The sequence below is a fragment of the Acomys russatus genome, chromosome 3 (genome assembly GCF_903995435.1).
Source record: "Acomys russatus chromosome 3, mAcoRus1.1, whole genome shotgun sequence".
In the NCBI taxonomy this organism is placed as follows: domain Eukaryota; kingdom Metazoa; phylum Chordata; class Mammalia; order Rodentia; family Muridae; genus Acomys; species Acomys russatus.
The window spans coordinates 48,363,226-48,386,874 of NC_067139.1; the positions used below are offsets into that span (position 1 = coordinate 48,363,226).

The following is a 23,649-nucleotide window of genomic DNA, read 5'->3' on the forward strand; positions in this document are numbered from 1 at the left end:
TCCAGTTTTTTAGTTCCGTATTTATTCTGGATATCATTCCTCTATCAGATATGTAGTTGATAAAAATCTTTTCCTATTCTATAGGCTACTGATTTGCATGAATCACAATGTCCTGTGATATACATGCCTTTCAGTTTCATGAGTTGTTTCATGTTCATTGTTGGTCTTAGTGCCTGTGCTAATGGTGTTTTATTCAGAAAAATCTTCTCTTGTGCCAATGAGTTCAAGATTATTCCCCTCTTTCTTTTCTGTAATGTTCTATATATCTGGCCTTATGTTGAGGTGTTTTGATCCACTCAGAGTTGGGTTTTGTGCAGAATGATAAGTAAGGATCTGTTTGCCTTCTTCTACATACAGTCACCAAGTCTGACCAGCACCATTTGTTAAAGATGCTTTCTTTTTTCTAGTGTGTATTTTTGGCTTCTTTGTCAAAAAAAAAAAATCAGGTATTCATAGATGGTAGATATATGTGTGGGTCTTCAATTTTATTCCATTGATCATCATGTGTGGCTTTTTATAAACACAGTACCATGCAGTGTTTATTACTATAGCTCTATAGTACTTGGAACCAGAGATGGTGATACATCCAGCATGTTTTTTTGGTTGATTGGTTGATTTGGTTTGGTTTCCATATGAAGCTGATAATTTTTCCTTTCAAGGTTTATGAAGAATTGTGTTGAGATTTTCATGGGGATTGCATTGAATATATAGGTTGGCTTTAGTAGGATGGGCAATTTTTATGTTAATTGTACTGATTCATGAGCATAGGTGATCTTTCTATCTTTTCATTTTTTTCTTTAAAAACTTGAATCTTTTATCATATATTTCACCCGCTTGTTTAAAGTTACCCCAAAATATTTTATGTGGTTTAGGATTATTGTGAAGGTGTTGTTTCCCTGATTTCTTTCTCAGTTTGTTTGCTACATTGAATATAAAAAGGCTGTTGATTTAAAGTGTTTATCAGCTGTAGTTTTCTGCTGAAATTTTTAGGTCATTCATGTATGCTATCGTATCATGTGCAAACTTTGACTTCTTCCCTTTCTACTTGCATCCCTTCAATTTCCTTCACTTGTTTTTTTGCTCTAGCTAAGATGTCAAGTGCTATAAGAAAAGGTCTGGGCCCTAGCCCAAGGGACATGTCCCAGGAAAGTGGGATAGATGTGAGGACATCCTCTTGGGACTCTAGGTGAGAGAAGTATGGGAGAATGGGGAAATAGAAGGATCCAGAGGGTGGTAGAAACCTACAAGTAGAACATTATGATGGACAGATCTGGGCCCAGGGGTTCTGCACAAACTATGGCACCAATCAAGGACAATACGTGTAGTAAACATTGAACCCCTACCCAGATCTAGCCAAGGGACAGGACATTCTCTACAGATGAGTGAAGAGTGGGGACTGACTTTCACATAAACTCTGGTGCCCCATATTTGACCACGTCTCCTTGATGGGGAAGCCCGGTGGCACTCGGGGGAAGGATAACAGGCTATCAAGAAGAGACTTTATACCCTATAATCATATACAAGAGGAGGAGGTCCCCCTCAGTCACAGTCATAGGGGAGAGGAGTAGAGTGAAAGTGGGAGAGAGGGAGGAATGTGAGGATAGAAGGGATGGGCTAACAATTGAAATGTAATATGAATGGATTAATAAAAGAAAAGGTCTGTGGAGAGTGGACAATGTTGTCTTGTTCATGATTTTAGTGGAATTGCTTTGGGTTTCTGTCCATTTAAGTTGACTAAGGGCTTGCTGTATACTAACTTTATGATGTTTACATGTCTCTTTTATCCCTAATCTCTCCAGGGCCTTTTCTACATCTAATGAGATGACCATGTGGGGTTTTTTCTTTCAGTTTGTTTATATAGTGGATTACACTGATCAATTTACTTATTTGAGCCATCCCTGCCTCTCTGGGATGAATCCTATTTGATCATGGTGAGTGATCCTTTTCATGTTTTCTAGGTTCAGGAGCTTATTGAGTAACTTTGCATTTATGTTCATAAAGAAAATTTGTCTGTAATTTTTTTTCTTTGTTGAGACTTTATGTGGTTTAGGTGTCAGGGTAATTGTGTCCTCATAAAAATAGTTGAGATATATTTCTTCTGTTTCTATTTTGTGGAGTAATTTGAGGAGGGTTGGAACTAACTTGAAGTTCTAGTAGAATTCTATGCTAAAACCATCTGGCCCTAGGCATTTTCTTTTTAGGAGACTTTACATGACTGTTTCTATTTTGCTACGGGTGACAGATCTATTTAAATTGCTTATCTGATCTTGATTTAATAATGTTAAGGGATTTATATGAAGAAAGCTATCCATTTCTTTTAGATTTTCCAATTTGGTGGAATACAGGGTTATAAAGTATGTCCTTATGGCTGTCATCACTGTCTGTTGTTATGTCTCCCTTTCATCTTTCATGTTGTGAATTTGGACCTTTTCTCTCCACCTTTCAGTTAATTTGGTTAAAAGTTTGTCAATCTTATTGATTTTCTCAAGAACGAACTTTTTGTTTCATTGATTCCTTGTACTATTTTTTTGTTTGTTTGCCTCTATTTTGTTGATTTTGTCCCTGAGTTTGATTATTTCTTGCTATCTACTCCTTTGGGGTATTACTTTTCCTTTTGTTCTAGAGCTTTTATGTGTGCTATTAATACACTAATATGAAAGCTCTGCAAGGTTCTGTTGTTGTTGTTGTTGTTGTTATTGATGATGATGATGGTGATAATGATGATGATGTTGTTGTTGTTGTTGTTTCCTTTCTTGGTTTTCAAGACAGGGTTTCTTTGTGTAACCCTGGCTATCCTGGAACTAACTCTGTAGACCATGCTTGCCTCGAATTCAATGTTTGGTCAGCCTTGTCCTCCAAATTGCTGTGATTAAAAATATATGCCACCATTACCTGGCTCCAGGTTTTTTTTCTTTTTTTTAACATATACATTTATATTATACAATAAACTACATACAGCAAGAAGAACCATGAAACAATCAGGAATTATATTGTTACATTCATGGGGTTTTGGCTATTTGTATTTAGCAACCTTGAAGAAAACATCTTTTCTATCTTGGTGAGTCTAAAATTCTGAATGTAAATCAATATCTATTAATTTAAAGCATCTATCTAGACCTAAAAATATCTTGACCTCTAAACAACTAAGCTAAATTGTAAAAGTAAACTATCTTGTCTTCAACCCCATCAGAGATTTGAGAACGAATAAAAAGTAATTACCCAAGTAAACCGGAAGTGCAGGTTAGCAGCTAACAAAAGGAAAAAAATGACAAAGAGAGTTTGCTGCCTAAACAGTCACCCAAAACTCTCTATAACATTTTTAACCACCTTTGATGTGCCCAACAAGTTTAGCTATGCTGTGTTTTCATTTCAATTTAACTCCTGAAAGTCTGACGTATTTAATTCTGTCTTGTCCCATTTTTAATTCAGTAAAGAGTTATTCAGTCTCCATGAGTTTGTAAGATTTCTGTTGTTTCTGTTGTTGATGATCTTCAGCTTTAATTCATGGTGGTCAGGCATGATGCAGGGGGTTATTTCAACTTTCCTGTATCTGTTGAGACTTGCTTTGTGTCCAAGCATATGGCCAATTGTGGAGAACTCAGTGAAAAGTACAGTCTTTTGTATTTGGCGGAAATGTTCTGTCAGTATCTGGTAGGTCCAGTTGGTTTATAACATCTGTTAGCTCCAGTATTTCTATGTGTAGCTCAGTCTGAATGACATGCCTGTAGAGTGACGTATCGAAATCTCCCACTATCGCTAGATGAGGCTAGATATATGACTTAAGCTATGGTAGTATTTCTTTTTATGAAGTTTTTTGCCTTTTTGTTTGGTGCATAAATGTTAAAAAAAAAACTGCAATATAGGGCTGAAGAGATGGCTCAGAGGTTAAGAGCACTGACTGCTCTTCCAGAGTCCTGAGTTGAATTCCCAGCAACCACATGGTGGTTCACAACCATCTGTGATGAGATCTGGTGCCTTCTTGTGACAGGCAGAGTACTGTATAAATAATAAGTATTTTTTAAGTCCTATTTCTCTTCATAGATTTTTTTCCTTTGATTTTTTTTTCCTCTGAAGTCTATTTCTTTAGCTATTTTTTTATTTCTTTATTTATTTTACGTATATGAGTTCTCTATCAGCATGTATACCCACAGGCCAGAAGAGACCATCAGATCACATTACACATGGTTGTGAGCCACCATGTGGTTACTAGGAATTGAACTCAGGGTCTCTGGAAGAGCAGACAATGCTCTTAACCTCTGAGCCATCTCTCTGGCCCCCTTCTTTAGCTATTATAATGGCTACACCAACTTGTCTTTTGGTTCCAATCCTTGGAATATTTCTTCCATCCATTTACCCTGAGATGATGTTTGTCCTTTACGTCAAGGTGTGTTTCCAAGATGCAACAGAAGGATAAATCTTGTTTTCATATCAAGTTTTTTAGCCTGTGTCTTTTTATTGAAGAATTGCCAATATGCTGAGAGTTATTGATTCACGGTGTTTGTTGATTTCCCTTATTTTGTTATTGTGATGTGGGTTTTCCCCTCTTCTTCTTCTTCTTCTTTTTTTTTTTTTTTATTTTATTTGCTTGTCTGATATTGTTTATTCTTTTTCTTAGGCATGGCTATCCTCTTTATGTTGAAGTTTTCCTTCTAGCACTGTCTCATAGCATTGAATAGGGCTTGCTGCTGTTGTTGTTGTTGATGATGTTGTTGTTGTTGTTATCTTGAATATATTGTGATTTCTAGTTTGGGGTTTTTTTTTTTTTTTTTTAGGATTCCTGTGTATGTGAAAACGTGCATGTGCATGCATCTATGTTTCTTATGCTTTTTCTTTGGTTCTTGTTCTTGTTTGGCTGTTTTGTTACATTTCAAATAGTTTGGGTTTTATCTCATTTTATTTTATTATTACTCCTTAGATGCATGTTTTGTTTTGCTTTGTTTTGTTTTAACAAGAGGTAGAAAGGGTGTTGATCCATTTGGGAGGAGAGGTGGGAAGTAAATGGGAGTAGAAGGGGAAGAAGAAATCATAACCAGAAAATATTGCATGAAAAAAATCTATTGTCATTAAGATAAAAAAAAGAGTTGTTAGGAAGGAAAAGTGGTGGAGAGACCTGAGAGGAATTAGAAGGAAAATAATGGGGTAGATTTGATCAAATTACATAAAATGTAGGTGAGATGCTCAAACAACAAAAATAAGAGAATAGAGAAAGAGGAAAACCAAGATTACCGTTTTCATAAAACAATGTTAACATTAGCTAACGTTTGTGGAGTAGTCTCTGACAAGTCATCAGTAATGTCCAACCTTTTGACACTGTGACATGGCAATGCACTCTACAAATCTGTTGGATCTCACTCACAAGTATCCGGGGACACATGCTGCCCCCAGGCCACAAATTAGACACACTAAGACAACCCTTCATATGTACCATCTAGTTTAATTCTCATTATAACTCTGAGATAAGTATTATTAATAATTGTTTTACAGTTAAAGAAAGTTAAGTTTCAGAGGAATTGTAAGACTTGCCTAGAGACATAGAGCCAGAAATCAGAAAGTCCAAATCCTAACACATACTACGTAAATTCAGGGTGGGCTGATGTGCTAACATACGGTGCTTCGTTTGGTAGACTGAGCCAGAGAAGTAAATTCTGGGGAAGGATCAATACAGACATGATTTCACCAGGGTGGCTTTGAACCTGGCCTCCTCTTGCCTCAGTCTACTGAGCATGGCGGCTGAAGACGTGTGCTTCCTTGACATTTTGCCCTGAGCATCTTCTGAAACAGGGGTTCTATGTTTACTCTTGGAAGTCTTGGGGTTTTACAGGCATGGTTTTATTTCCTCTGGAGTACACTCACTTCATAAGCAATAGCAATACTTTTTCAGTATGTTTCCAGGAGCACATAAGACCCTCCTTCTTAATGCTTCTGTGCGCTTGCCATGCATCGTCCCAATAACCGAGTGTTCTATATCACGTCTGGTTTGGTATCTTGACCTGGTGTGTGTCTTAGGGGTTTCCCAGAAACAGATCCTGAGATGGAAAAGAGTATGTAAATGTGTATGTACATGATTTAGCACTGCCTGAAATCTGTGAATCCCAAAGAAAGGGAATGGGTACCCAGGGCACCGTGCCATCTCAGAGTCCTTTGGAGGCAATTCAGCCTGGTCCTTTCCCAGAGTGCTTGGGACTGTCTCCATCCAAAAATGAAAGGGCAAACCTTTTCCATGGTGAAAGGTTCACCCTAGGAGATATGAATTTCCAGGTGTCGTGTCCTGTTATAGCCACAAAAACATCTTCCTTCTAAGCAATGGAAGCTAAATCCTATTGTGATCAGAGAGTGGGTGAAACACAGAAAAGTTGCAGAAGCTATCCAAAGAGATTGGGAGGAGCACAGTTACAGTCCGCTACAATCCTTGAAATGTCCTTTGTTACAGACGCAGAAATCCTACTAGGAAGTAGGGTTAGCTCTTACATTTTGAAACCAATTACTTTATACCTAGCTGACATTTAATTCTGTCCTATGTTCTCTAATAACTATGAGGGGGGAACAACTCTGTTTTAACTTGAAATAGTCTGTAACTGTAATAATTAGTGTGTGACCAATCAACTTGTCCAGAATCTAGGACTCATCTGGAAAATGAGCCTCTAGACAAGCCTTGATTATAATAATTAGGTGGAAATATTACCCACTGTGGGTGATACCATTCCCTCTGCAGGGCTATGTAAGTGGAGAAGGGGAGCTGGGAGGCAGCATGCATGCATTTACTGTTCTCTTGACCTCCCTGCCATGATGGACAGTAACCTGGAATTATAAGCTAAAATAAACTCTTTCACCCTTAAGTTCGTTTCGTTGAGTTTTTGTCATAACAACAGGAAATCAGAACACAAAACAAAACCAACAGACAGCAACAACAAAAGAAAGATAGGGCTGCCTGAAACATTGTATAGAGAAAAAGGTTAGACCAAGCGGGGGGGGGGGAGTATATTATGTTTAATTAGTGATGTCTCCTGCCAGCAAGTGAAAAACACCACAAAATAATCAGAGAATGACGATGTGTAAAGCGCCATTAGAACTCCTTGAGAGACTAAAGATGTCTAAGGTGCCATTTGAATGCCTGGGGAGACCTATACAGTGCCTATGCCTACTGCCAGAGATTTGGGTTCCATTGGGCTAAGAAAGAGATCTGGCTTCTGCATTTGTTGAAAGCTTCCCACTTGATCCTATCGCAATCATCAAACTGTTGATTTATCATACTGTAGCCTAGTTGACCCCACAATTACTTCCCAAAAGTAATTATTGTATTTTAATTTTTAGTTTCATAAAAATTTCTTTTAAACATAGGTGGTTTCGATTCTTTCATCTTTTGGGGCCTTCCATACAGTGTTGACTTTAAGCAGGTCAATCATGAGTGGTTCTTCATTTGCCTCGTATACATAGACTTAAATCGTTATTACACCTTTTTATAGATAAATCATTGCCATATCTTCCTTTCTCTTTACTTTACATATCCTTCAAATAGTCACACTCAGGCAACTGTGTCTTTATAAGATGAAGCTTTAGTTTATAAAAAAAAATCATCAAAATCTATACATTTGCAATTGATATGACAAGCTGATAATAATTTATTGTGCAATTGTTTGGTGTTTATTGCTTATTGCAAAATGACATTAAGCAATGGTGCAACTGCTGGCTATAGTATGTTACAATCTGCCATCTGGTGGAGGATGGTAAAAGATGTGCAATCGTGAAGTAAATACTGAGCCAAAATTGTATTAAGAACATGATTATGGCTTTCTCCAATCATCTGCCTTTCATATGGAAGATTAAAGATTTTTTTCTAGATAATTAAAGCTTTTCCTAAAAATCACTTTCCCCCAATCACACAGTTATTTCAAGCAAAATTGTGTTTTAGCTTGAATAATTCAGATAATTGTCTCCATTCTCAAATTCATTTGGCTATTATAGTCTTATGTTAAATATTTCATCACAAATCAGAACTTTCTGAGAATACTTTATTATGTGACTCCATTCCCCCACTCACTCCACCCCTCAATGGCTTTGTATCACAAGGAAACAAAGTTCTAAGGTGTCATTAGTTACTGAGTACAACTTAAAAATTAATTTTTCCAGTGATTTTGTAAACACTTCCTTGAAGTCTATTATGAATGAAGATCCAGGCCCATGCCTGTGTCTGTGAAATGAAAACAAACACAGCCAATCAATATTGCAGGAATATTGATATGTCTATGCCACCACAAATCAGTGAGATGGAAACAAGTCATGTCTTTACTGTGTATGGTATGATTTCAATGATAGTCTCATGTATTTGAACACTTAGTCTCAGCTAGTGGCACTGCTTGAAGAGAGTTATAGAAGGAACCTTCAGGAGGTAGACCATCACTAGGGGCTTTAGGGCCTTAGACCCTTGACCTACTTCCTGTGTGTGGATAAAATGTGATCATGCCAACGTCTTCCCCACATGGAGGAATCTCAGTGGCTAGGACCATAAGCCACAGTAAGCCATCTCCTCCTTAAGTTGATTTTGGTCATGGTATTTTATTTTTATTTTATAGAAAAGTCACTAATACACTATGTTGATTGGCAGTGGGCTTCTTTTCAATAAATGTGAGCACATTTATGTAGATGAGCACCATCCAAGCAAACATCAAAGTGTGTTTGTTGATTTTCTTTTCTCTTGTTGGCTGTTGGTTTTGTATAGGTAAAATGTTGCCAGATGTTTATTTTTCTATGAGTAATCCTAAAGTATAGTTTGCTTCATAGCTACCCTTGCAGCAGCTGTTCCCTCCCTCCACATCTCTCTCTTAACCCTCACAACCTCCACATCTCTCTCTTAACCCTCACAACAGCACTTCTGAAGGAGTTCCCAACACACTTCCTGCTCCTAACGATATGGCTTCCCTGATTCTTCCTTCAGTGTCAATAGCTAGCTATTCTAAATTTCCCAGGATACCATTCAAAGCACAAGCATTGGGACAAGCTATCCCCATTCGTCCCCACCTAAGTGATGATCAAATCATTTTTTTGTCACACATGCAGCAGTCACCAGCCCAACCCTTATCACCAAGACAATTGTTCAATGCAACTGATCCACCAGAGCCCGCATGTACCCCTGAGAACTCAGCCTTTCATTAGGAGACCTCCGTCCTCTCTGACTGTTCCTTTCACCTTTCTATTTCTCAATAGACTTGAAGAATTCTTTGTACGCAGATGTCTTCTCTACCATCCCCAAAGTTCCAGAGTTCCTAGCACCACGTCTCCCTCTCTACCCTCTGTCTCTGATCTTTTTGCCTATGTTACTGAGGAAAATGGAAGGAGTTCTGGAGGAGTATTTTAAATTACTATTGTTTTTTAAAGCCATGAGCTATTTCCCTGTGTAATAGTTCAGGTCTCTCCCTCTGCAATACTTGGCATCACCTGATTAAACTGAGGAATATAGTGGCTCTTTCTGATGCCAGATTGTCTGCATGTGACAAGGAGATTCTGTCTTCTTCCTTCATGGAGCAAGTTCTCTCTTTAGATGATGGTCTTGCACTTGTTAGTACCCAATAACTAAATCTTAAATTGCCAAGACAGAGAAAACAGCACCAGCATTTAGGGACAATTTTGCACCTGGCCTCTTTGGCTATGTATTCATATTGCTCTTCCACCCTGCCCGGGTGCCTTTGTCCACTGCCACAGCCCTGATTCTAGCAAGCATCATTCTTCCTGTTTGCATTATTAATTTTCTCTCTCCTTTTCTGAATTATCTTCTTCAGCACAGAACCTGGTAATAGTTTTCATTTTTCAAAAATGAAAGTTTCTCCTGGCTCCACGTTTTCCCCCCATTCCTTCTACTCTACATCTTAGGGAAATTATTTTGAAATTTCTTTTTGCTGGTTGTTCCTACCTTCTTCCCCTCTTCTTCCCTCAGGGTGTCCCCAGTCACACTTTCACTCCAGCTACTCCACTGAGCAAAATTCCTTGGTGAGATGGTTAATTTTGAGAGTTGCCATGCAAACAGTGTCCGTGAGGGAGTTTCCAGGCCAGGTTAATTGGTATCAGAAGACCCTACATGTAGGCAGCACCATTCAAAGGGTGAGGTGTTTCACTGACTAAAAGGAAGGAAGCAGGCTATTCGGGCAACTCAGTGGATAAGCATTCTTGCCACCAAGTGTGTTAACCTAAGTTCGATCCCTGAAGCCCACGTGGAAGAGGGAACTTTCAGAAGATGTCCTCTGATCTCCAACACACGCACTATACCATGCACGTATGCATGAGCTTGTGTGAGCAAGTTCGAGGGCACCTGTGCGCGCGTGTGCTTGCGCGCACACACATACACACATACACTCAACCAATACATAAAGTAGCTGAGTTCTGAGGCCTTGCATTGCTGCAGGGACTTGACCGGTCTTGGACAGCAAAAGAATGAAAATAAGATAAACAGACGGACACACTGACAGAAAAGCTAGGGGCTGGTGGACTGTGCTGCACGGTAGAGATATTGATAATAATTCTTTCAATTTTTCAGCTTTTTCAATCTTTCTGTGTGTTCAAAATTTTTATAATAAAACATTGGGACAACCTATAAAATCAAGCAATTTCCTACCACTCCAACTGTTAATATCCTAGACTGTCATTCTCTCTCCTCATGACTGTTATTGCTGTTACCTCAAGTGGTTTCCCAGCTTGTATTTTTGTCTTATATAGTTCTTTTTTATTCATACAGAGGCTTTTTTGTTGTTTCTTATGTAAATTTATAGCATGAATTCCTCCCATCCAAAGAGAACCCCACACCAAGCAAAAGAAAACATGAAGTCCTTTCTTGTATTTCAGAGGGCTCCTGTAAGCTGATGCTTAACTGCACCTCAGCAGCAGCACTCCCCCCTCCCCCCACACACCCACTTTACAGTCATACTGGTGTGTTTCTGTGTTTCTAGTGTCTGAGCAATGCTGAGCTGCTGCTTCTTTGGGACTTCTGTTACCTTCATCTGCAATATTCTACCCAAGCTCTATGCCTGGTGCACGTATGCACTATCACAAAATTATATTCACCTTTCCTCCCACATCTATTACTCTTTTTCCTTTGCCTCCTCCCCATAGACTTACTGTTGATAAAATGTAGACCAATGTATACAAAACAGGCATTTCATAATTACATGCACAATAAAAACTTGAAGAGAATTCAAGAGTGTCTTAACTGTGTTTTGCAGTAAATATCTTTTCATACATGTTGAAAGTTATGGATGATATCAAAACATCTGAAGCTCTTTTCTTGGAAAATATTTCATTTAAAGGCCTTTTCTGATGTTTTATTTAAGCATATCATAGATACCAAGGTACTGTTATCAGTAAGCTGCACTTAATCTCTGCTTTTATAGAGCCTGTAACTTCATGAAAGGCATTTTTTTTTTTCAATTGGCAGTACATAGTTAGGGCTATGAAAAGGCAGGGAAAAACTATTTCTTTTTGTTGCAGTGCCTCAGACTAAAAGGTAAAAGTTCTGAATCATTTCTATTCTACAGTAATTTCTGAAGAGCAAATGACAGTTTGGGATTATTTTCATTTCTTTTTTCCTGTGTTTCCCTCTTTTTCTTTTGAGGCAGGGTCTTTTCAGTGCAGCCATATTGGCTTTGAATTCTAGATACTCCAGTAAAGTTATGAAATTACAGGCTTGAGCCACCATTCCCAGATCTTAAAGATAGCTTTAGTATTTGTCAACATGGGAATAACAGAAAGTTTGAAGCTTTAAAATTATAAATATTTTTTTACAGAGCAATGTAAAGCAAGAGTTCTGTGGCTGCTGATGGTTTGGTTTGCCCAGAAAGCATCAAGAAAGGGAACAAAATGGCCACCACGCTGCCTTTGCACACTCTGTACAGACACTACCGACTCTGAGAGGCAAAGACACTAACGGAGAGGCCTTGGTACCTGCTTCCAGTAGAGCTAAAGCCAAAGACTACTGAAAGTAGGCAGTTCACCTCACCCCTCCTCTGCTCCAAACAGCCCAGTGTAGGCAAAGGGCTCTGAGGAGAGAATTCAGGGCTTAGACATGAAACCCAGCACCAGGCCCATCACAGGCCCATCAAAGGACTGTTCCCACCATATATCATTCTACCTCGCTGGCTCACAGAGGCAACTCTGGAAGCACCCTGAAACCAAGCAAATACTTGTGCCTCAGTGAGACAGACTTGCATTTTGGCCTTACATTCAGTTAGTGCTACCGGCATCACAGGCCCCAACCATATTTTTAAGACTGTGGGGGGCTGGAGAGATGGCTCAGCGATTAAGAGCACTGTCTGTTCTTCCCAAGGTCCCGAGTTCAATTCCCAGCAACCACACGGTGGCTCACAACCATCTTTAATGAGATCTGGTGCTCTCTTCCCGCCTACAGTTGTACAAACTGGCAAACATCATATATATAATAAGTAAATATTTAAAAAAAAAAAAAGACTGTGGGACACTGCAACTATGAGACTTGGGTATCCTAGGCTACAAAGTACTACCACCCAATGCTACCCATACCTAGAGCAGCATAGCATAGTTCAAGACCCCTTTTCCTAGAAACAAGACTAGTAATTAAACTGGAACTTAGTGCTGGGGTGGTAAGATCTAACACTAAGAAGATCCTAGTTGCCCATCATTAGGCCTGCCAGTGGAGTATCTGAAACAGCTCTAAAGCCAAGGGAAGACATATGGTGTGGATAGGTCAGATTTCCACTCCAGCTACCAACACCTGGAGTTGGTTCCAGCTATCTGGAACTGCAAGTCTGCCCCAGCAATAGAAAGTTTCTAGCAGCACAGAACTCAGCCCTCATAAAAGTTAAGCTAGGTTGGCAGACCGTGAGCTCAGGGTGTGATACAGCTTGCCGCTGCGTTGGTGGTCATAACTCAAACATAGGTGGCTCGAGCCGGTATGCCCAAAGGTATCTGCCCAGAGGCACTCACATTCACAGGCCAGTAAACGTAGAGGAGGAATCTGCAACTACTCTGGAGGCAGAAAGAGGCTTACGGGAGTGCTCAACCAACAAGAGTGTTTAGGATAAGCATGAACTTAGGTTGTCTGTGGATACTCGAAGTTGTGAAGAAAACCTCACTACACTGAGGAGTTTCTGGTTTCCACAGGAGTGCCTTCATTTCACTACTTTGCATATGAGTTTTTTGCTAAATTGACTTCCCTCATTTTCAACCATGGTGGCTTCCATTTGAGCTCCCAGTAATCACAAGGTAAAGCATGTAGCCTAGGCCTCAGCCAATCGTTATATTGTATTCTGTCTTGCCACACCAATTGGCAAGGGATGAGATGATGGGCCAGTTAGAGCCAATTAGATATACTACGTCCTGAGATCCTATAGAGGAAGCTTTCATGGGTCAAGCCTGTTACCAGGCTCTTGGGCCTTGATTCCCATCAACTTTCTTTCTTTCCTTCTTCTTTACTTTCTTTCTTTTTTCCTTCCTTCCTGCCTCCCTTTGTTTTGTTTTGTTTCGTTTTTTCTTTGTTTGTTTAGTTGGTTGGTTTGGTTTGGTTTTTTGAGACAGAGTTTCTCTGTATAGCTCTAGCTGTCCTGGAACTCACTCTGTAAACCAGGCTCGGCTAGAACTCAGAGATTTGCCTCTGTCTCCAAAGTGCTGGGATTAAAAGTATGTGCCACCACAGATGGCCATTCATCATTTTTGTCAAGTTTTCTATGAAATGCAACCATAAGCGTCCTTACTTGCAAATATCTAAGGTCCATGTAAGAAAAAAAAAAACCTGTTTACTAATTTTGCCTGAAATGCATGAATAGTAATGGCCTGACCTCATACTTCCAACAGCTGACTACATTTGAGTTATTTAATGTATGTTTTCTCCTATTTGTGAAACATAAATTTTTTAAATATAGATGCTATTCAAAAGATATGGCCCCTTTTCCCCCCAAAATGATTGTACTTTATAACAATTCATTCAAAGCAGAATAGTAAAGCAAAAATTTACATATTCTAGTTTCTAATGCAACGGACTCATCTTTTCTCCCCTTTAATGTTTGTTTTACAGCTGTGCTATAAAATAGAAGTATGTAATTAAAATGTTCAGACCCATAATTAAATGCTTGGCTACAGTATAATTGTTGAGTCTTTTGATGATTCCATCACTAATTACGCCCCCTTTGGATTTCCGAATATCACTTTCTCATAAAAATCTGATCATTGTTAGCTTTCAGTCAATACACTTGACTGAATGGGAAATATTGTTTATTTCCACATATAATCTGCAGGCTACATTGAGTCATCACATTTAGCAAAGATGCAAAAATAATTGAGCTATGAAGTACACTTTTGGCAATTGCAGAATGGCATGACTCTTTTCCAATGACTGTAATGAAACTTTCAGAAATTATTGCTTATTTGGGACTTTTAAGTATCTCCAATAAGTTATTAGAACTTGGGCTTAGTAGAGTACTTTCTAATATCTGAAAGACAATAAAAGCATTCAGAACAGAGCTGGAGAGATGGCTCAGTGGTTAAGAGCACTGTCTGCTCTTCCAGAGGTCCTGAGTTCACTTCCCAGAAACCACATGGTGGCTCACATCAAGCTATAATGGGATCTAATGCCCTCTTCTGGCATCCAGGTGTGTATGCAGATAGAGCACTCATATATATATAAAATAAATACATAAGTAAATCTTTAAATAAATTCAGAATACCACTATAGATTCTAATATATATGCCCTGAGATTTGTCAACTTGCGTTAATTGAATCTTATTGGTGAAAGGGGCCCTATCACATTCCACTGTCATTTTTTCTAACCTCTACTTACTCTCATCTCTTATCATCTTAGAGCCTGGATATATTTTCCCCCAAATCTCATTGGCTGTTTCCATGAACACACTAGGCAGGATTCAGAGTTACCCTTTGGGTCACACATTTGTTCCACCATTCAGAAGGGCAAAGACCCAATAAATGCTGAATAAGATGTGCTCTCTCATATTTCTTATTCCAAAGCATTAATATTGTTCTAGCCAAGATTTTATTAAGCAGAATGGAATGAAGACAATATGCTCAGACTTTCAAACTAACTTGATGTAATAACCAAGGCAGGAACGTCCTGATCCCCAGCAGCAGTACTGCCAGCGCCATGTTACTGGGAAAGGTAAGGTCTCATGAGCTGAGGTGGGCGAGGTCTGTGTGGTGAGCACAGTGTGTGAGGTAGAGCAGCAGGGTGGAGCTGAGGAAAACCCGTCCAGCATCTAGGCAATCTCCAACAACCATGACCACGTGTCGCCTCCAGCCTTACGGTCAAATATGTGTAATAGTGACAAGATATTGTGTGCTTACAGCATATGGAAAGTAAAATGAGAGCTAGATGAAGGTGTGATGCGGGTACTCTGGTATATGAATGGTAGGTACATGAAAACAGGAGGGTTCTCTACGGCAAATTTTAATTACCCTACGATGAAATCGTGAACATGGTTTAGGGCTTTGGCTACCTTGGGGTTGCAATTAGTACAGCATCTCCATCCTTACCTGGTCCTAGGAAGGTGTCTCTTTTCTCCAGCCTTTTGCTTTTTACCAATTTGAGTTTTTATATGTAAAATAGGTTTCGTGTAGACAACATATAATTGAGCCTTTACTTTTCTTTCTCTTTTTCTTTTTAATATAGAATGCGTCATGAATTTGCATGCCTTCCTTGCACAGGGGCCAGCTAATCTCTGTATCTTTCCGATTTTAGTATATGTGCTGCCAAAGTGAGCACAAGCCTTCAGTTTTCTCAAGTCACCCTGACAATCTCTTTGAATTTTTATGTTACTTGAATTAATATTTAAAACTTTCCTAATTGTTTTCCATGAGTTATATTTGTTCTTTTTCCTTCTTTATCATTTTGAGTATTTTCTATTACTTTATTTTTCTCCCGTAGTGCGTCAGTTACAAGATTTTTTTTTTTTAGTCGTTTATTCTGAGTTTCCAATATACATTTCAACTAATCTACAAGCAGTTATGAATGATACTGTATCGCTTTATAGGTGGTTCAGGCAGCTGATAACTGAGCATTCCTCATTCTTCCCGCGTGCACTATAGGGCAGTGTCTTTTATTTCACTGTCCATATGTTATACGCACACAATATCTGTCACTGTTAGATGTATCTCTTATGTAAAAGAAGAATGGAAAGTGCCTATATTCTCCATTTGTTTCTCTTCTTTGACCTTCTTTATGAAGATCTGGGTTCTGATGTGTGTCACTTCTCTCCTCCTGATTTGATGTGTGTCGTTTCTCTCTTCCTGACAAGCGTCCGTGTATACAAATTCTTCAGCAGTTTATGAAGAGTAGACGTGTTAATAGCGAATGTCTGCTTTCATTTGTTTTATGACGTCATTTCTACTTTTAAAAAATTAAATAGATATGTGTCTTTCATCATTAGTATAGTTTAAGTATGTGTATTTTAAGGAATTCAGCTTGATGACTGCATACAAATTTCTTGTTTGTCATGTTTTTTTTTTTTTTCCTTAAAACTTGAAATATTTCATTTTGGTTTCTCTTTATTTGCATGTTTCTATTTTTCCTTTCTTCCCCTAACATAATATTTTTATTAATTATTTGGTAATTTCACACAAGGCATCCTAATGACACTTGCTTTTTCCATTTCTCTCCGGTCCACCCTCTCACCCTTGTGCTCCCCCCATCCAAAACCACCAAGTTGCCCATATACTCATTGGAGCCAAGCTAGGCCCCTTAAAGAAAACTGAATCTCCAACCTCTCCCCACTCAAACCATCAACTAAGAAAAGCTACACTGCAGTGTCTTTAGCAGAGTTATTAAAGACTCTCTTCAATGGCTTCCTGTCTGGACTGTTCCTTAGGGGAGGGGCAGAGGTTATCACAGAAGCCAACTCTCCAGCTCTGTAATTTTTATCTTTAGTCTTCTTCAGGTATGGTGAAGGGTCTCTTCACCCCATCATTTCTTTATGCTTGGTTTTCTGAGCCTTGAATATGTCTAGAAGTATGTGTATATACATTCATGTACATACATAAACATATATAAACATGAATGTTTATTCCAGATAGTAAAAAATTAAAAAAAAAAAAACTCCATTAAAATCTCCCTTTTCTCATCTGGAGAGGGAAGCTTTACATGGACAAAAGCCTGAGCTTTTTTGTTTTGTGTTTTCAAGATAATCCTCCTTCACCCTCCTAGACACATAAGGTGTTCTTTCCTGGTATCCACTGTGACAAACTGGTGGCGTTCCTTGATTTAAAAATCCATGACAGTATGTTCCTGCCCAAAGCTGCTCCCATGTTTGAATTCACTCAGCCTCTAATAATTCATATGTGTCTCCCTAAAAGGCTCTGGCCTTCCACCCCAGGCAGCCTGAACTGGGCTGGAATATTCTAGACTTCTTAATCCCTCCAGGTCTTAGGATAGCAGCTTGCCCAGATGGGCTCAAGAAAAATGATGAGTTGTTGTTGTTGTTGAGACTTTCTTATAACGATGAGTAGTCCCACTATTTCTGTGTCTGAGAGTATTCGCTGCATCATAACATCAGAAATCCTTAATATAGACCCTAGGCCGTGGTGGCAAAGCAGGAGGAAGCCAGATCCTGGAGTTCAGGTGGGCACGAATGCAGGCAAAATCCAGCTTCTCTGCACTAGCATTTGGTCTGAAAACAATATCCTCACCCAAATTCACTTTCAGCATTATAGCAGTGCCAGGGACAAGTCACATTACGTCTGCTTTTAGAGTAAGATGGGATATAATCTTCCTATTCTGTGAGATGCTAGCTGAACATTACATAACATGGCAACACATGATATGCTCGTAGACGATGGACAAATAATTAAAACAGAACTTACTAAACAACTGAACATAGATTAGACAACTCCTATGAGCATTTCATAGCCTGCACATTATGTATTTTAAAAAGCTATGTAGACAACAGATCTAAGATCCGGCGGTCACGTGATCTTTTGCCTCTCTCGTGGTGCATGAGATAGAGTTTGTGCATTATGAAATACCCAATACACTTTGGGAACTGCTAGTCATCTAGGAAACAAGAGGATTTAGAGCAGAATTTAATGGGTTTGCATTAATTTTACAGCTTCCTTTTCAAGCAAATGTCCTTGTCTATGAATTAAAGACATGATGTTTTCACTATCAGTTCATTAGGTTATAGCATAGCAAATAACTGGGTCTACTTTAATGACAGCATGGGGATTCAATCATGTAAACACATGCCTATCGTGATAGTTATTAATGTCATTATCATTATCTGTCAGGCCTCACAAAGCGTGGCCAAGTCTTCTGCACATTAGAGCTAGTTTATCTCTGAGCCAATATAAAGGTTCAAACAACTGAAGGTGGTTATTCAGTCATAGCAGTGAAGTAGCACATCTGGTCCACTCTATTGTGTCAAAGGATATGTGTAGGAGTGTGTCTGAACGGAAGTTTCCACAGCCTTTGTCACTACTGAAATGTCATTCCATGTTTGGTAAAATTCACAAAGAGCATGGTATGGGCCTTCCGAATGTGTTCCAAGAACCAGTTCTTTTCTGAGGAAAGTATAGGGCCAGGACCAGAAGTATTTAATCTGTATGAGCAAGCAACTGGGAGTCCATCATTTGAAATTAATCACTTGTGTTAATTGGTTAGTAAGACATTTGGATTGCATGTTAGAGTCACAGCTAAAACCTATTGGGCTGTCACATATTTTCCATACTAAAATGTCAACATGGTGGGTGAGCAATCATGAAAGAAGCCCAAGGAAACAATTGCTGTATGCTCTCTGCTTCCTGTGTGGCTGCAGTTGCTAGGTGCTGGATTTAATACTATAATCTGGAATGTGTTAATTTGGAGCAATATGCATGATTAGGTTGTTTAATTGCATGTTGTAAAGGAAACTGTGACCTTTCTAGTCCCATCCTGGAGGTGGCATTGTGCCTGGGAGGAGGAAGAGACGAATGTATGTGGGGGATCTTGACAAACATAGTGTTCCATTGTAATTTAAAGCCACGTGGACCCTATCCCAGATGTGAGTGGCCATCTACTATGTAAATAAAATTTTATAAAACTCAGTTGCCTTGAAGAAGAATCCAGACCCTTGCAAATTTCAAAAATACAGTATCAGCATGAATAAGCATCTCACTTTCTAGCCAGTTTGGAAAAGAGATACAGCATTAAAATTTTAAAACATGTTATTCTTGCCTATCAACCCATTAGTCAAAAGCATGCTGGCTTAGTGCTGTAGTCACTTCATGTGGCTTCAAAAATTAAAACACTATTATAAATCCTGCAATTTAGAAAATGTTGCACATATTAAAAACTACTTTCATATTCTTTGTGATGACTGATTGTAATGAGAGAGCCATACACGAGAATTTAAGGTAGGCATGTGGCATTTCCACACTTGGACAGTTGAAATCGCAGAGCAGAAGTGGATAGCGCTCTCCATTGGTACAGTCCAACCATAAGCTGCAGGCTTCTCATTCCAAGTGTCTGCACTCTACAGGGTATTATGAGGCTTGAGGACAAGTCCGAATGTTTTGAAATTCACATGAATCTTAGGAAGCTGGGCTTGTTTTTCTACAGTGTGCACTAAGATCCCTAAGAATGAAATGAAATATCTTTTCTTTAAAAGGATTCTAAGGGTTAGGCTAGGATTGACTACACAGACCTGGATGACTAGAAAGGAAACAATTATCTAGATAACTTCAACCACTTTCACCAGAAATATCCCACTAATTCAAACAAACGTGTGTTTTGGACTTAACTGGGGGTTATAAATAACTTGATTGTTTTATGCCTTTATATTTAAATGCAATTATATTTAAACTACCAAGCATTAATAGGCTTATTCCAAAAGACAAATTACCTCCAACACAGCATCTTCTGGGTCCTTGGCCGATGTTTTGTAAATGATGGTGCCCTGGGCAGTATCTTCTGTGATGTAAATCTCAGTAACTGCCAAAAAAAAAGTACAGTAGATGTGATTCTGTGCATCTCACCAGTATTAAGTTCCCAAACACCTCATTCAACTATTTGTGAATAAAGCATAACAGGAGGTGGATGTAATTAAAATATGTCATGTGCAAGTATGAAAATGCTATAATGAGACTCAGAACAGATAAATACCTTATACAGTGACTCCAGTTAAGCCAGTAGTAACAATAATGATGATGAGAAACAACATTGTATTGTCTAGATCAGTCATGCATATAGGAAGAAGATTTATAATTTTGAATAACAATAATATTAGATAAGTTTAATACTTATCAGTAGCTAAGCACTTAACATCATTGGTGGTTTTTATCAATCTAGTTCTAAGGCTATTGAACCAACACATCATTGTTTCAATTTTTGTTTTCTCCTTATGTGTTCCCTATTTCCATAGTTGATGGGAAGGATGTTAGGGGTTACAACCATGACCTCACACATGCTAAGCACATGGTCTATCGCTGAGCCACATGCCCAGATGCTACAAGTTTTAGCATAGTCATAGGAAGTGCAAGCTTGCACACTTAAGAATCTTTGGGGGAATTAACAAAGCTGAGAAACGTGAGACTCTTGAACCCAGAAGGGAATATTCATACCCATTGCTTCCCCATCTTATGGAGAAAGCAAAATTTCTGGGTACCAGGGAGGTCTTCAAGGCTTATTTGGACCTATACTTCCAACACATAACTCTGTGGATTACCTACAAGTACTCTGGCACCTGGCGCATTGTTTGAGAAGTCAAAAGAGCATGATTTGCTCATGACTCTATGCAAGGCTTCATCACATGTTTGGGGAAGAGAAAGAAGGGACATAAACAGGTATGGAGCACTGATTGTGTGCACACATTTGGTACTTCCAAACACCATATGCACTGGCCAGGAGAGCTGTCTGTTTTCTTAACACAAACTAGAGTTATCTGAAAGGAGGAAACCTCAATTGAAAAAAGGCCTCCATAAATCTGGCTGTAGGGCATTTTCTTAGTTACTGATTGATGGGGAAGGGCCCAATCTACTGTGGGTGGTGTCAACCCTGGGCTGGTGGTCCTGGGTTCTATAAAAGAGCAGGCTGAGCAAGCCATGGGGAGTAGCCAGTAAGCATCACCCTTCCATGGCCTCTGCATCAGTTCCTGCTTCCAGGTTCCTGCCCTCTTTGAGTTCCTGCCATGGCTTCCTTTGATGATAGACTACAATGCAGAAGTATAAGCCAAATAAATTCTTTCCTCCCCAACTTGATTTTTGGTCATGGTGTTGTATCACAGCAATAGTAACCCTAAGACATGTGTCAAGGCAGGATTGATATCTCAGCTGAATCAATGATTTTTTTGTTACTTTTTTTCTTGCTATGACTAAATTCCTGGAAACAAGAAATATAAGGAAAGATGGATTTGTTTGGGCTGATCTGTATAATGAAATTAATAAGGCAAGATTTTCTTTAACCTAGCTAGCTCCCAAATTATTAACCCAAAGAGACTATGATTTATTTTATAAGCTTTGAAACACTAGAGTTGGACAGATATCAACCCTTTAAGCTATTTTGCTATTTCCCAGCTACATATTTCAAGTTACTTGCTAATAAATTGTCCTGTCTGGACTGGATCTGCTCCATCAGGCCATCCATCTTTTTCTTTCTCCTATCTCCCACATCTCCCCCTAATGGTCGTTCATGGAACCATTCCCCAGCCCTGGAATCGAAGCTCCGCCTACCTCTATGCTGCCTGCTTACAGGATCCAGCCTTTATTTTAACCAATCAAAGAGTATTGAGGATCAAAGTTTACTCAACAAAGGCCTACAATGTACCCATCTGTGCAGCAACCAGATCCTGAGGTTCAGAATTCAGCATTTGTATACACAGTCCTAGACCAACTCCCAACACTGATGATTTAGGGGGATGCAGTCTATCTTGGGTGGAAGGGATAGGAGCAGGAGACTCTAGAGCAATGGAAGTGTTCCATGAGAACACATTGCTGCCTCACTTCTCCATGGACAGGAAACAGAGCGGCTTTGAAGGAAACCTTAAGGCCCACCCTCAAGTGATCTGCTTCCCCTAGCAAGGCTCCACCTCCCAAAGGTTCATGACCTCCCAAACCAGTGCCACCAGCTTGGGACTATTGTTGAACTACATGAGTCTGTGGGGAATAGTTCCCATCTAAGTCAACGATGAAGAGACTGAGGTTCACGCAAGACAAGTAACTCAGTTCAGTTTGTCACCATGCCTACATCGGAACCATTTTATGTTGTAGTTGGAACAGGCTGGATATTTCCACAAGGAAGAGTTAAATATTTGACTTCAGAGAATTACAAAGAGGGGCAACCCTGAGAGATGGTGAGAGAGCAAGGAACCTCACTAGATGTGTCCTGAAGCATCTTGTCTAACAACTAGACAAAATTAAGATATTGATTTTGGTAACTATGACGAAACAAATACATGGATAGTTTCCAGTACCGAGCAAATCACTTCACCTAAGTCTATTTTCTGCACATTGGGATTAAGGGAATAGACGAATTTACCTCTAGTGCTATGAATGTTAAACAAAACACTCCACTTAAGGCTTTTAGGATGGTACCTGGACATAGTCAGGCTCCCAAACCTATCTGCTATTTAGTGGGGGGGGGGGGGGGGGGTAGGGTGCAGGGGCATATACATGTCATGTGTATAGTGCTCAGGGAACAACTTTCAGGAGTCAGTTCTCTACTTCAATTGTGGGTTCCAATGGTCAAACTCTGGTCACCAGGCTTGCATTATAAATACATTTGCCGGCTGAGCCATCACACCAGCCCAACTGTTGTTAATTATCAATCTCATTTAGCCTTATAGCCAGAGCACCATGAAAGCACTTAAGACATAGGAAGCCAGGCATGATGGTGTACACTTGTAATCCCAGTACTTGCAGAAGCAGAGGCAAGTGGCTCTCTGTGTGTTCAAGGCCAGCCTGGTCTACAAAGTGAGTCCTGAACAGGCAAGGCTACACAGAGAAAACAAGTAAAAAGATACAGGAAATAGGACCTACATCTATATCCATAGGGCTTTGTTTTCCCAAAACAGACCCTTGGTACCTTGATCTTCCTGGGCAAGAGACCCAATGAAAACAGGTGGCTCATTCACATCTTCAATCTGGACAAAAATGGTCTGGGATGTTGTTGCCCCATGGTTGTCTTTGCCATATATTGTCAAGGAATAGAGTGATACAGCCTCAAAGTCCAGCTTGGGTACTCCAGTGATAAATAGCTAAAATGTAAAAAAGAAAAAGAAAAAGAAAAAAAGAAAAAAAAAAGCACAATAATGAAGGATTAAACAATTGGTTTCATATATATAGCAAAAAAAAGGATAAAGGTATCTATGCAATGTGCTAAATAAATCAGAGTGTGATCCTTTTTACCGTACTGTATTCAAAGTAAGTCTTCATTTGCAGGTATTTTTTTTCTATGACATTATCTCATAATCTAACTGCTTTTATTGCTGGAGCTAGTCTATAATTTTTTTATTTGTTTAATTGGTTTGGAATTGATTTTTTTTGTTTTGTTTTGTTTTAGTTAGTTGGTTAGTTAGCTTTTTGAGACATGGACTCATGCTAGAGCAAGACACCCTTAAATTATTTCATAGCAATCCTCCCATCTCAGCCCTTCAAGGTCTAAGATTACAGCTGTGAGCCGCCACACCTGACAATTCGGTTTTGTTTTGAGACAAAGCCAA

At 39.2% G+C, this 23,649-nt stretch overlaps 1 protein-coding gene and 1 non-coding gene across 2 annotated transcripts in view; both read right to left on the bottom strand.

The window, feature by feature from the left end:
• LOC127187072 (cadherin-related family member 3-like) overlaps positions 1-23,649 on the bottom strand; it is a 70,916-nt gene that overhangs the window by 36,015 nt on the left and 11,252 nt on the right. Inside the window, exons 3-4 of the mRNA XM_051143317.1 lie at positions 23,013-23,184; positions 19,837-19,925 (exon numbers count right to left, since the gene is read on the bottom strand). Of these exons, the coding sequence (XP_050999274.1) occupies positions 19,837-19,925; positions 23,013-23,184 (261 nt within the window). The remainder of the gene's footprint in view (positions 1-19,836; positions 19,926-23,012; positions 23,185-23,649) is intronic.
• On the bottom strand, positions 15,626-15,728 carry LOC127187337 (U6 spliceosomal RNA). The gene has a single exon (XR_007830482.1). It is a non-coding gene; the product is annotated as a U6 spliceosomal RNA (small nuclear RNA).